Source organism: Eulemur rufifrons, chromosome 2 (assembly GCF_041146395.1).
Source record: "Eulemur rufifrons isolate Redbay chromosome 2, OSU_ERuf_1, whole genome shotgun sequence".
Classification (NCBI taxonomy): Eukaryota; Metazoa; Chordata; class Mammalia; order Primates; family Lemuridae; genus Eulemur; species Eulemur rufifrons.
This window is the reverse complement of record NC_090984.1, coordinates 92,766,938-92,780,546: the sequence shown is the minus strand read 5'-3', so window position 1 is coordinate 92,780,546 and position 13,609 is coordinate 92,766,938. Positions and strand designations below refer to the sequence as shown.

General features: G+C 42.8%; 2 protein-coding genes across 5 annotated transcripts in view; one reads left to right on the top strand and one right to left on the bottom strand.

Annotated features, from left to right (window-relative positions):
* MTHFD1 (methylenetetrahydrofolate dehydrogenase, cyclohydrolase and formyltetrahydrofolate synthetase 1) overlaps positions 1-13,609 on the bottom strand; it is a 60,814-nt gene that overhangs the window by 1,408 nt on the left and 45,797 nt on the right. For 2 of the 4 annotated variants that reach the window (XM_069487433.1, XM_069487422.1), the window contains exons 19-27: positions 13,466-13,534; positions 13,111-13,222; positions 12,865-13,004; positions 10,536-10,577; positions 7,681-7,781; positions 6,661-6,838; positions 3,977-4,084; positions 3,347-3,499; positions 46-139 (exon numbers count right to left, since the gene is read on the bottom strand). In XM_069487433.1, coding sequence (XP_069343534.1) covers positions 50-139; positions 3,347-3,499; positions 3,977-4,084; positions 6,661-6,838; positions 7,681-7,781; positions 10,536-10,577; positions 12,865-13,004; positions 13,111-13,222; positions 13,466-13,534 — 993 coding nt within the window. In that variant the 3' untranslated portion in view covers positions 46-49. Of the gene's footprint in view, positions 1-45; positions 140-3,338; positions 3,500-3,976; positions 4,085-6,660; positions 6,839-7,680; positions 7,782-10,535; positions 10,578-12,864; positions 13,005-13,110; positions 13,223-13,465; positions 13,535-13,609 lie in introns of all 4 variants that reach the window. The other 2 variants (XM_069487413.1, XM_069487443.1) reach the window with 2 other exon arrangements.
* The window catches only part of ESR2 (estrogen receptor 2), a 196,949-nt gene continuing 184,513 nt past the window's right edge, over positions 1,174-13,609 (top strand). The window contains exon 1 of the mRNA XM_069487509.1: positions 1,174-1,189. The gene's annotated coding sequence lies outside the window, so the exon portion shown is untranslated. The remainder of the gene's footprint in view (positions 1,190-13,609) is intronic.

The following is a 13,609-nucleotide window of genomic DNA, read 5'->3' as shown; positions in this document are numbered from 1 at the left end:
TACTACTTAGGGAAAAAAGTAAAACTCTTGCCAGTAACAACTTACCTGTTTAGAACAGTCCATTCACCTGTTCAGTTTCAGGGTCCAAATCAATATCGTAAAAGCAAGGCCGGGTAGGGAGTCCAGGCATTGTGCTCATCTAGCATGTAAAACACATTAAAAATAATGTGATCTTTTCTCCCACCTTCCCGTCAGATAGAAAGCCCAAGGCATGAAAATAGAACATCATTTTAGAGTTGTCAATAAAGTAGGCACTCTTCTTGTTACATATTAAAATCATATCACATTACATGTTAAATATCAAGTCACTGATCCTGTTATGAACTCAAAGAAACCTCATGTTCTTCTGTAAACCAAATGCCAGCCTTCACCATCGTCTTCTATATTGATGGTTACTCACTTCCTCAGCCTGTATTTTACAAGACCAAAAGGAGGCGCATGGCTTGTCTGCTTTTAAATGTTGTTTCTGTGAGTCTTGCTAGGTGCCCATGTGTTTTTGCTTCAGTAATGTGACATTAGAAATTAGTATCCTTTTTCTTGGGCAAAGACATTTTTGTGCATAAACTAGATGGTTTTGCAATCACTATTCTTACTGGCCTAATATGGCCTTCTAAAACTAAATTAGGCTAGGTATGGTGGCTCACTCCTGTAATCCCAGCTCTTTGAGAGGCCAAGCAGGAGAATTGCTTGAGGCCAGGAGTTGGAGACCAGCCTGGGTGACATAGAGAGACTCTATCTCAGATCTGTCTATCTATCTATCTATATAATCAATCAACCAATCCATAAAATTAGCCAGGTGTGGTGGTGCATGCCTACACTCCTAGCTTCTTGGGAAGCTGAGGCAGGGGATCGTTTGAGCCCAAGAGTTCAAGGCTGCAGTAAGCTGTGATCGTACCACTGCACCCCAGCCTCAGTGACAGAATAAGACCCTGTCCCTAAAAAAAATAAAACAAAAAACGGGGAATGCTTATGAATTATATTTGCACTTACTTCTTTTCTAAAGACTTGGCCTTGACAAATATCTGCTTAGATGTCAATTTGTATGGCTTGCAAGTAAAAACTTGGTATATTTTTATCTTTTTACAATGTCCTGTATAATGAATACACACAAGTTCCAAATCAGAGAGGAAAAAAGCTTAGGCTAAACTTCTAAAACTTAACTATAAAAAGGTTATTAAAAAAAGAATGAGTCATCTTCTGTAACACAAAACATCAATACTTTAGACAACCTAATTCTGACTGACATCTGAGTGCCAATCAATACTCCCCAAACATACTATAGGGGTCTGGCAAATGATTTCTATTCTTGTATTCTGTAAGAGATAAGGAAGTGCTGAGTGTGGGGACAAGTAGAAAAAAGAAAAGGATTGGTCTTCAGACCTAGCAGAAAAACCTGAAGATGACATCATGAAGTAAAAGACATGTGCCTATTGATGCAGACATGCACGTACATGTTCGGCAGAAAACTCGAAAGATGCTTCCCAAAACAGTGAGTAGTAGGATTTCTGACATTTTAACTCATTCTCAAAGAGGATGTCCCCCCTTAAACATCAGTCATTGATAATCAGAAAATACAAAAAAAAGAAAGAAAGAAAATATGTGATGAACGTAGATATAAAACTCTGAAAAGAAAAAAAAACACTCAAATCCTCTGAGCCCTGTTAAGGCCCCAACAGTACCCAGAAGGTATTAGAATCGTGATTAAGCCATTTGATTATGTGTGGAAACGTCCTGATCCAAGTTAAACTCAGAGGCCTCTGACGCATACTGTGTTCTAAATGAAAAATCTCGAGCTGGGCAGGCTGTGTCTGTCCGCATCGCAGGCAGACGTTCAGTGGCCTGGCCACTTCCTATTTGCTTTCAGCTCTCTCATTACCCCTCTGCATGCGAACATCAAAAATGACAATAAAGAGTGCAGCTACCACTCTTTCAGCTGGTAGTTGATGACAATTTCTCCAAAACGAACAACATGTTTCTGAAGTATTCAAGGTGCTGGGCAAATGGTTTCACATTTCTACAAGAGGGAATTTCTACAAATACCAGAGACTGATGAATGTCAAAACAAGGCTAAGCCTCCGGCTCTCTGGAGTAGCGGAGGGGGCACTGGTAGGCAGGCACCCATGCTGACCACCACTGTTCCGTGATACTGTCGCCCCCCCACTGTGAGCTGAGGGCAGCAGGGCTCACACCTTTCATAACTTGCCCAAGGCCAAGACGAGCAGAGGTGAAAATGGATTGGGCAACTAGACAATGTCATCTCCTGTCACTTTCTTCTATACTGAAAGAATGGCTTAGCTCCAAGAGGAGTTTTGTTGGTTTCTTTTTCATTTGTGTTGTTTTATTTTTTATTTATTTATTTTTTTGAGACAGGGTCTTGCTTTTTTGCCAGTTCAGCAACCCAATCATAGCTCACTGCAGCCTCAAACTGCTGGGCTCAAGCAATCCTCCTGCCTCAGCCTCCCAGGTAGCTGGGACTATAAGCATGCACTACCACATCCAGTGAATTTTCTATTTTTTGTAAAGATGGGGTCTTACTGTGTTGCCGAGGCTGGTCTTGAACTCCTGCCCTCAAGTGATCCTCCTGCCTCAGCCTCCCAAAGTGCTAGGATTACAGGTATAAGCCAATATGCCTGGTCTGTGTTGGTTTATTTTAATATTTGAATCCTGTATTGCATGTAAGAATAATCTGCAGATACAGGATGTTGGGTAGACAAAAGAGAAAAAGCTAGATGTAGGATCGCTATTAACCGTGGGACAATGTTAGTCCAAACTCTGACTATGTCTTTAAGCATCCCTCTACTTCCCTATTAGCAATTTTCCTCCTTTAATATGCATAAAATCTGTAAGACAAGAAAGCACTGGACAACTCATTCACCTTGAAGTGTATATAAGCAAACTTACCTTTCATATCTACAGGGTTCATTGCATTTTAATGGGGAAATTCCTTACTCAGAAATAGTGAACTCCCTAAATTTCAGGCATCCGCTCTAGGATTATAGAACTTCTGTCCCAACCTTGGAGGGCTGCTGAGAGGACTGAGTTAATCTGGCTGAGGCATCCAATGACATTAATTGTAATTATATATTAGCACTACCACAGCCTATCAACTAGGAGCATCCTGGATTCAGTTAAGGGTATATTGCCTGGGAAACAATTAGAAGTAGTTATAGCATCATACTTGAATTGACAACAAGATGGTTCATAGAGAATTGATCATAATAGGCCCCAAACCTATTTTCTTCTAGGCAGTGAACTCTGCTCATTTGGCATTTGCTCGATGGCTTCAGCAAAACATTAGGACGAGAAGCACAGGTGAACAACCTCCTTTGTCACAGCACTCACTTACCGTTCCTACTAAGGGGTACAGAAAACCAGCCCCAACGCTGGCGCGGATGTCACGAATAGGCAGAACGAAGCCTGTAGGCACACCTTTTTGCTCTGGGTTGTGAGACAAGGACAAGTGTGTCTTGGCCATGCAGATGGGTAGATTCCCAAAGCCCTGGGGGAAAGAAGCAAACAGGTAGGACAAATGAAAAGCTGACAATGCAACAAAAACCATCTGGGGATTGTGATTATATAGACTCTTGAATTTATTTGAAACATCTAACTCCTTTTATAGCCATCTCTATGTCATAGTCCTCCAGCTTAGTTATTACGCATCAATAAGCAGAATCTCTAGTTTGGAGCAAACATGAGAATAAAACTGGAGATGTTCTCAATATTTTAGTAATACATACTGTATTTTCCTATGGCCTTTCTGCACATTCACATACCACCTGTGGATAATGAAGAACCTGGGACTGGACCACCCACTCCAAACCCAGTGTTCTAGGAGAGAAGGCTGCACCCAGAGAAGGGAAGCAGTGGGTGCTCGGGGCGGGGCGGGGTGGGGTGATGGGGCTGGGAGAACTCAGGGATTGCGGCTCCAAGCCCTGCTTTGTCAAGATTTGAAAGAACAAACCAACCAAACGTCTACCTGCTTCGTGTAGACTTCGGCTTTGTGTTGAGCTTCAGGCAGCAATTCAATGTCGTCTGCCCCATAGATCTTCTGCGCAATAATCCTGATTTTATCCTCGACTGGGAGCTAATGCACAAGAAAGAGAGAGTGGACATATGTGAGGATGATTAACCAGGACATGGCCACATTCCAGGTCAGAGTCCCCAAAAGGGCCAGATGTTTTTCTAAATATTTATAGATATGCAATTAGTCTGATGTTTATTGGGTTAGAAATATTTTCTTTTAATACCAAGCCCCAGCTTTTATAAATGGAAAATGTCTCACAGAGGTGAAGTTACAGATATATATCAATAGATATGTGTATTTACATATAGATACATACATATATTAATATATATGTTAAGTGAGGTTTTAAATATATATTTACATAAGTATAAATACATATATGTAAAATCTAAGTGCATCGTAAACAGTATCGCTGACTACCCAAGAATAATTTCTTCATAAATAAAAAGCATATAGATGTTCTATTACTAGAGATCTGCCTTGCCAAACCAGACCTGGGATACTGTTTATGAAATGAGACAACCAATATCCACCCACACAACCCCCAGTTTGTATGCGAGGCAGATGCTTCTGCTGAGGCAGGAGGATCGCTTGAGCCCAGGAGGTTGAGACCAGCCTGAGCAATATGACGAGACCCTGTCTCTACAAAAATAAAAAAGATAAATTTAGCCAGGCATGGTAGTGTGCTCCTGTAGTCCCAGCTACTTGGGAAGCTGAGGCAGGAGGATTGCTTGGGCCCAGGACTCTGAGGTTGCAGTAAGCTGTGATGATGCCACTGCACTCTGGCCCGGGCAATAGAGTGAGACCTTGTCTCATAAACAAAAACAAACAGAAAACCATATTAGGCAAGTTCTGTTTTTTGAAAGGAGCAATAAACTAGCCATAAAAATAAAATTCCCCTTATTCCAATATTATTTCCTACTATTATAACTAAATAGTGATATAATTTATACAGGGGCTTAGTATAATGGATATATGAATAAAGTGAATATTTAATAATGGTTTTAATAATGCTACACAGGCTACTTTCATATGCATCTTGTAACTGGAGCTTTTTAAATGCCAAAGCACATTCAGAACTTATGAAGCAAAAGCACTTTGGTGGGGGGGTGATTTAAGACTAGCAGATGCTGAATAAGACAAAAAGTGGCAGCCTCCTGTTTGTCAGAACAGAGAAAAGTTCCAAGTAGAAATGGGTTATAAAGTCCTTATCAACCTACTCTTCTATGTCTCCCGCTGGCCTTCAAGAACTGGAATTCCTGCCCTAGGTGCTACGGATGGGAGCTTGGAGAGAGTGTTTATTAATGCTTTCCATTCATGCACAAATTTGTGTTGATAGCATTTTCTAAAAAGATGATTGATTAAGCAGACTTTCAAACTAGTCTATAAAACCAAAGCTCAACAGGAGAATGTCAATGACAACAGGAGAATGAATGTTAATTACATACCAGCATACTGTATCTGCAAGGGGCAAGGAGAAACAAGAACACTGAAACCCAAGAGTAATAGTTTTTTCCTTTCAACTTTTTATGGCTATTTTTTAAAGTTTGTGATTATCTTTGAAAGACCACGCCAAAAACTAGCCTAGAGAATACAAACAGAATTAACTACAACACACAACCCATGTTCTTGACAAAGTTTCCAATTATGGACATACTACTTAATGTCTAATGATATCCTGAAATACATGGAACACAGAATTAAAAACAAATACTACCCTAACATAAGAACCACCTTTTTCTTTCTTTTTTTCTTTTTTTTTGAGACAGAGTCTTGCTCTATTGCCTAGGCTAGAGTGCAGTGGCATCATCATAGCTTACAGCAACCTCAAACTCCTGGGCTCAAGCGATTCTCTTGCCTCAGCCTCCTGAGCAGCTGGGACTACAGGCGTGTGCCACCATTCCTGGCTAAATTTTAAATAAATTTTTTTGTAGAGATGGGGTCTTGTTATATTGCTCAGGCTGGTCTCAACCTCCTGGGCTCAAGCAATCCTCCTGCCTCAGCCTCCCAAAGTGCTGGGATTATAGGTGTGAGTCACCGTGCCTGGCTAGAATAATATTTTTCTGAACAAACTTTTTTGTATCAGAATATGCAGGGCTTCTACTTGGGCCAGATTTAATTTAATTTACTCAGTGATGGAAAAAATGATGACGCTTGCTAGAAAACTTTGGTTTTATACCTGAGGTTTTCTCTGAACTTGAGGCAACACTGTACCAGGAAGTGAGCTTGGTAGCACGCTTCTTTCCTCTGTTGAGAATTGACCAGAAAGTTTTGATGTAGCTCCTTGCCAATTTGCTGCAATGTGATTGATGGCTTGAATTAAAGGCTACAATGAACTACACACTTGGTCTGTATATAACCCTCTCCTCTGCCACCAAAAGGACCTATACCGTGAGCCTTTTCAAAAGTCAGGATGTGAACCAACCTCTCCAGGTATTCTAGCTGGACCCCCTACTCTGTAAGTAAGGAGCAACATGCATGAGAAAAACTGTCTAGAGCTGAGAGTCCAGGCTGTGGCTGTGTAACTCACCTATGTGGGAATCAAACCACATAAGCTGAAGCATGGAGCTCTAAACAGAGGTTGCCACACAGAAATTTCATTATGCCCTTTTTTTGGCATACAGCAAGTAACCCACCTGGAGGTCATACAGCAGTTGGAAGCTGCTGGGTGCCTGTGCTGCTCTCTGCACAGCCTGCGCCAGGGCAAAGGCACCCTTGCCCCCTTCTGCCCAGTGAGTGCACTTCACAGCATCAAAAGCTCCGTGCTCTCTGGCAAGGCGGGTGACGAGGTCCAGCTCAGCTTCTGTATCCGTCCTGTAAAGGCAGTGCTTCATGTTAAATCATGGAAGATGGCCGGAGCAGACAGAATCTGTCTTCTTTTTGCCATTAAAACTGATGTGAATTATCCACTGATAAATGGACACTAATCAAGAAATACTGCCCAGGTTTGAATCTCAGCTCCACAACTTACAAGAGCAACTTTTGGCCAGTTACTTAATCTGTACGTGCCTTGATTTCCATATGGGTAAAATGAGAATAATCATTGCACTTATTTCACTGGGATGTCGTGAGGCTTAGGTGGTAATACATGGAAAGTATTTGCTCGGAACATTCCCAGAACACCATAAAGGAATAAATATGAGCTGTTAGAAATTTTGCTTCCCAGTCCACCGTGGTGAGGCCATTGTAACAAAGCTCGAAGCAGTACTACGATATCAAAACAACCCACGCAAGTTCTTGCATGAACACTTCCAGCTCAATATGCTCAACTCTTTGTGACGACAACATCCCACCAGACCTAGTGAAATAATGCAAAGCTGTAGGCCTATGACCTTCTGTTAACACAAAAGGCCTCTAAAGACTAAAAAAGAACATTTAACTTCAGGCTTGGGTGTTTTCCACTTCATCCAGCAGAGAAGAAGGAGGCCCACAGGAGCTGAATCTGACTTCTTGACCCTTGGTGGCTAAGGTGGTGGGTTTGCTGCAATACATGAGGTTCCTGTCACGTGGCACGCTAAACCACGGGCTATAACCAATAGCAGTAACTGAAGAGCCAAATAAAGCTAAAAGCAGTGCTATGCAATCAGCTCCAGGAGATGTTTTCTGACCCTTTCCCACACCCCCCCCCCACCTTTTCTCTTACACGCTACACTTACTTGAACGCATTTACAGCCACTACAACTGGAACTCCAAATATTCTGGCATTTTCAATTTGTTTCTTCAAGTTACTGAAGCCTTTTTCAACCAGTTCCAGGTTCTGTAAAAATGACAGTGAAAGGTCTGTGAGGTCAGAGAGCACAGCTGAAACAGTTGCAGGCTATTCTTAAACAGGAAACTTAATCCTTTAGTCAGTAGCCACTCACTGTCATGACAAGGAAGGGAGCCAGCAAGAACAAAGGTCCTTGATACATTTCCTACACTGTGGTGCGTGGGTGCCGAAGAAGAGGGCGGCTTTAACTCCAGCCTACGACACTGGAGCGGAGCCGTGCCTGTTCTCCAGCTGTCTTGAAAACATGAGAGTTGGTCTATTTGCTGTCATTATGCCATATGTAATAGCTTATCTGCTGTTCAAAGGGTACTAGTTGCCTCTACCTAAATTATATTTACAATCTATGTGTTTATAGAGTTTATGTATGCATAGGGTACAATGATACAAACCGACTCTGCTCAGTAGATCACAGACCCTTCCACCAGATGACAGAGCCTAGCACAGTGCCTGGCACAAAAGAGGCAATTCATTATACGATTACCATAAATACTGCCAGGAAACATGAAGTAATCAGTGATGCTTTCAAAGGTTTTAATGAACTCAACCATGAACTTTCACTAGGGCCAATAGATAAGATAAATGCTACCTTTAAGAACCAAAACTATGAAATCTAAAGGGAAGTAATTAAGGAAACATAGCTTTAAGTATGTGTACTACAGCAGTGCTTGCAGCATTGGAAAATTACAAACACTAAACCTCCTTCAATAGGGGACTAGGCCAATGAATTGATATATACACTCAATAAATATTTATCATGCAGATGTTATGAAAGTGAGACCCATCTGTGTTAACATGGAACCTGTCCAAGATGTACTAAAGCTGCAAAACTATGGAGAGCTTAATTAATTCCATTTTTGGACAAACACAAAAACACGTGTATACAATTAATGAAAATTTTTTAAATGTTGAGAAATATGCACCAAACTGTTAAGGGGACGCAACTCACCTACATTTTATCCTTGTAATGTTTAATTTTGTTTTTTCTTTTTGGTTGGGCGTGGTGGCTCACACCTATAATCCTAGCACTCTGGGAGACTGAGGCAGGAGGATCGCTTGAGGTCAGGAGTTCGAGACCAGCATGAGCAAAAGCAAGACCCTGTGTCTATTAAAAATAGAAAAACTTAGCTGGGCATGGTGGCATGCACCTTTAATCCCAGCTACTCGGGAGGCTGAAGCAGGAGGATCACTTGAGCCCAGGAGTTTGAGGTTGCAGTAAGCTAGGCTGATGGCACTACACTTTACCCAGGGCGACAGAGCAAGACTGTGTCTAAAAAAAAAAAATTTTTTTAACAAAGGGTATGTTACTACTATAAGCCTAAAAATATGTTAAGTATTTTTAATAAAAACATAATAGTCTTCTATAAAAAAACATATACTGGATCATGAGCAAACCCAGCAGTAATAGTGCATGGTTTGTGCATCCCCAAAACAGCAAAAAAAGTGGGTAAAATATAAGTCCAAAACTACTAGGATCATTATAAATGTGACTTATCTTTTTTTTCCTTTTAATAATTGAAAACTAAGATTAGAATTCACTTGATATTCTAAAGAGCACTGCTAATTCTTTACCTCTAGTCACATGAAAACCAATTAATATGTAAGACTGATTGAGAACAGTTTTAAATAAGTAGAATTTCTTAAATGAAGACACCAGCTGGGCCAGCTAGGGGCAGTCACTGTAATTAGACACAGGAAAGGCTGTGGGGTGGCAGGAGGGCCAGAACTGTGAATTCCCCTCCCACGCATGAATCACACAAATGGCCATAAAAGGCAACTCTTAACTCAGAGGACAGGCAGACTCAAGGCACTGACAATTTTTTTCTAGCAAATTTTGAAACACTTCATTTGGGGCCCGGCACGGTGACCCTGTATTGCTTGATAATTTAAAAGCTTTAGGAAAAGGCTGAAAAATTGAATTAACAGTGACAGGAGCTGACCTTACTATCTTATCTGAGGGCCTGTCTCTCATGTAACCACCCCTAACTGGCTCTAGAGATGTTTCTTTGATGGTAAATGATATAAATGTGAAAAGGTTTGAGTTCACAATTGTTCTTTGGGCTCCTGTTTGATGCTATAAAGCAAATCAGTTTACAAAAGCTTTGCCTAGAAAAACCACCGGGATCCTGACCATATCTTGGCACTTTAATACGGATTTAAATCTGCACAGGAAAAGGCATTTCAAAAAAGGTCCCTACTCGCTTCTAATTTCAATGGCATTTGGGACTCACCCAGCCAATGCAGGGAAGATAACAGAAGGAAACTTCTATTAGTTGAGGGCAGGGTTTCTCAACCTTAGCGCTAGTAACATTTTGAGCTGGATAATTCTTTGTTGTGGGGTGTTGTCCTGTGCATTGTAGGATGTTAAAACAGCACCCCTGGCTTCTACCCACTAGATGTTATTAGTACTCCCCACCTCCAGTTATAACCATCAAAAATGTCTCTAGACATTGCCAAATTTCCCCTGGGGGTAAAATCACCCCCACTGAGAAGCAACCACTGGTCTAGGGCAGTGGCTTGCTGACATCCTGTGTAGGGCAAGTCCTCCGTTGTGAGGCGAGTCCTCCGTATTCACTCATTTAATACAATCTTCAGCACACTGCAGGCCTCTTGGCATCCTACACTCCCAGGAGCAACCCTGGGTCACACTGACTCCCCCATTCATTTGCACGTGGGCCAGGTGGAGAAATGTTGATTCAGGTGTGGTGCTTTCTAGGACAATTAATTAGCAATAGTCAAAGTTACCTCCTCTATGTAAGCCTTGGGAAGAGGCAATCCAGCAGTGACCTGGAAGAAAGGAAAACAGTCAGAGGCATTTCCTATTTACAATTTAGATTCTGGCTTAAAATGATACTGTCCTGTGTTTCGAAGGCAAGAGTCTACCTGCTTGGGGGGATATATAGTAGTATAAGGACTAAGGGCATGTGACCAGCCACGCAGCACAGAACAAAAACCCCTGCTTTGAGCAAAACAGGAGCTCTCTGTGCCCTGAATGAAGGAGGTGAGAAGGGCGAGATCTATGGCAGGACAAGTAGAAAGGGATGTGCTCTAGGCAGGGACAATGACTCAGCAAGTGAAGGACACAGCAGTGAGGGTGGAGGTAAGGGGAGTGTGGGGGAAAGGGCACTTGTCAGCCCTGCAAGTCAACCTGAAATGTCTGTTGATGGAGTCTGTGATGAGCCCCGCAATGGTTTCATGAGCTGGTCCAAAGCACCAACCCATGCCTTGGTGGAGCCAAACTGTGTGTGGTGCAGGACCAATACGAACAAGCAGGAAAAACGACGCAGAGGGTTTTCTTCCTTTGTCATAGAGTACACTTAAAGGTGCCCACACACTTGAGCAGTGAGTTCATGGCACGGAGGTGCCTGGTGCCCCATCCTGACCTGTGCAGTGGCTCAGCTCTGCTGCATCCACAGGGATGGGCAAGGGGGTGAAGGTGCAGAGTCCAGGGACCCACTGTGGGCAGTGGATTGAGAAGCCTCCAGCTTGGTCCTTTCCCATTCCTCAGGGAGACCGTGGTCCTCTAACGTCAGAAGGGGCCACATGGAGGCAGGGCAGGAAGCAGGGACCTTACAGGTAGCTTCCCGGTGACAAGAGCAGCAGGTTTGGCTCCTTGACAGAGCTATATGTGCAGAGCCCTCCTCTCAGTGTTGCCCAGGCTCAGAGCCCAGAATTGTTACTTTTTAGACCATGAGGTCAGAAGGAAGGAAGGAAAGGAGGTACAATGGCGTTGGGGTGAGGGAGAGGGTGCAAGAGGGAGAAATGTTGGTTATAACCAGGAAGAAAAAGGGAGTCTATCCTGCACTACTAGCAGAAAGGGGTGTCCTGGGCTGGCAGCACCTTTGGTGTCTCTGGGGCAACTAAGACTGGAAAGGTGTGTTGGGGTTGTTATGGCAACGTTCTCAAGTGTGGCCTGGAGACCTAATCCTCTTGGAAGGTCCATGAGGTCCAAACTATTTCCGTAAGATTCCACAAGATCTATAGCCCTTTTCCTTCTCATTCTCTCATGGAATGTACAATGGACTTTCCCAAAGGTTGTGTGACAAGTGATGTCACAACAGATCAAATGCAAAAGATGATAATCCACCTGTCTTCAATTAAGTCAGACAGAGAAGAGATCTGAAAAAAATGTACAACGCCTAAATTTTGTCTTAGAAAATACAGTAAATTTTCATTTAAAAAAATGCTCTTTATGTTAACTTTTAACTGTTTGATATCTAACATAGTAAATATCAGTAGCTCTAACTTACATAAACAAAAACTCTTTTAGGCCCTCAATAATTTTTAAGACTGTAAAGAGGTCTGAGGCCACTTGAGAACTGCTATAATGGGACAACCCCTGATCATTACACTAAGAAATGTCGATTTGATTCTGTAGGTGAGGGAGGTCTTATTTCCTCTACAAAACAAGCTCTGGGAGGATATGAATTTAATACTTTTTCAAATGATTTCTGAAAACTAGCACCATGTCTATACATGCAGGTGCTGAAGAAAAGCTGTTAAAAGTGCAGTTTCTAAGCAGTAGTAATTCAGGAAAATACAAAGTTCAGGCTGGCCTTGAAGATAAGCTAGTACCCACCTCTGGGTGTCTCTATTACCCAGGGCAGTCCTGAGCAGATCTACCATTCTCCTTCTGCTCCCTCCCACTCCAGGCTGTTGGTGGCCCTGTCGAGCAGGGGCCGACCTCTGTCTCAGCTAAACGGGTTGGTTGGCTGGCTGCCTGTGTCACTATTTAGAAGGAAAATGGAATTCAGATTTAAAAAGTGTCTGAACATCAAGAAGTTTTTTTGTGGGTATAGCCAACCACACGTCCTGGGAGGGGCTTATCATCAGATGTTCTTCTCAGAAAGGTAGGCCATGAAGCCAATTTTGCCCTCTTAACATGCCAAGAGCTGACAGTGCCTATGAGTGATAAGGCAGCCGGCACAAGAGCTGTCAACCCTCCCTTGCTTTTGGCACCCTATTAATCATGAGGATAAGAGCAGCTTACTGAAGAAACAGACACAGTCATCCAACTTCCTTTCAGCCTTCAGAACATTCCCGATTATCAGACTCCTCAACCCTTGATACTCACCGTGGGGCCGCCCCCGTGCATTTTAAGAGCCCTGATAGTGGCAACGAGCACCACCACGTGAGGGCGGAGGCCAGAGTACCGGCATTTGATGTCAAAAAACTTTTCCATTCCAATGTCTGCTCCAAATCCGGCTTCAGTCACTGTAAGTAAGGAGAAAAGCAACTGTAAAAATGCCATTCCAACTCCCCCGATGTTAAAAGAAACATATACATACAGTCTATTCTCTGACTTTGCAAAAATACTCACCTACAAACCCCTCTGGGCCTACAAGCTTGAGTGCAACCCGGTCTGCAATGATGGAGGAATTGCCATGTGCGATGTTGGCAAACGGGCCGGCATGGACGAACACTGGAGTGCCCTGGGGAAACCAGGATGCGTGAGTGAAGCTGCCAGTCCTGCTTCAGAATGATCATGCGGCCAAGGGTATGGAATTTAGTTAGGATCCAAACAAAAAAGACCTCCCGGTGGGAAAATACAAAGCCATCTCTTTTATTTCAGTAATGCTGCAGTCACAACTGTGAGAAAGAATGGGAAGGAGACAAGCCGGTGGAGAAGGTCCCTGACTGCCTAAGGGAAGTGTGCCTGTAACCACTCTGCTCACCTCTAACGTCTGCATGAGATTAGGCTTGATCGCATCCTTCATAAGCACTGTCAACGCGCCACTCACCCCCTACGAAACAAATGCATGAAGTGTCAGCTCCTACCAGCCAAAAATGAACCTTCTGAACCAATATTCAACATACTA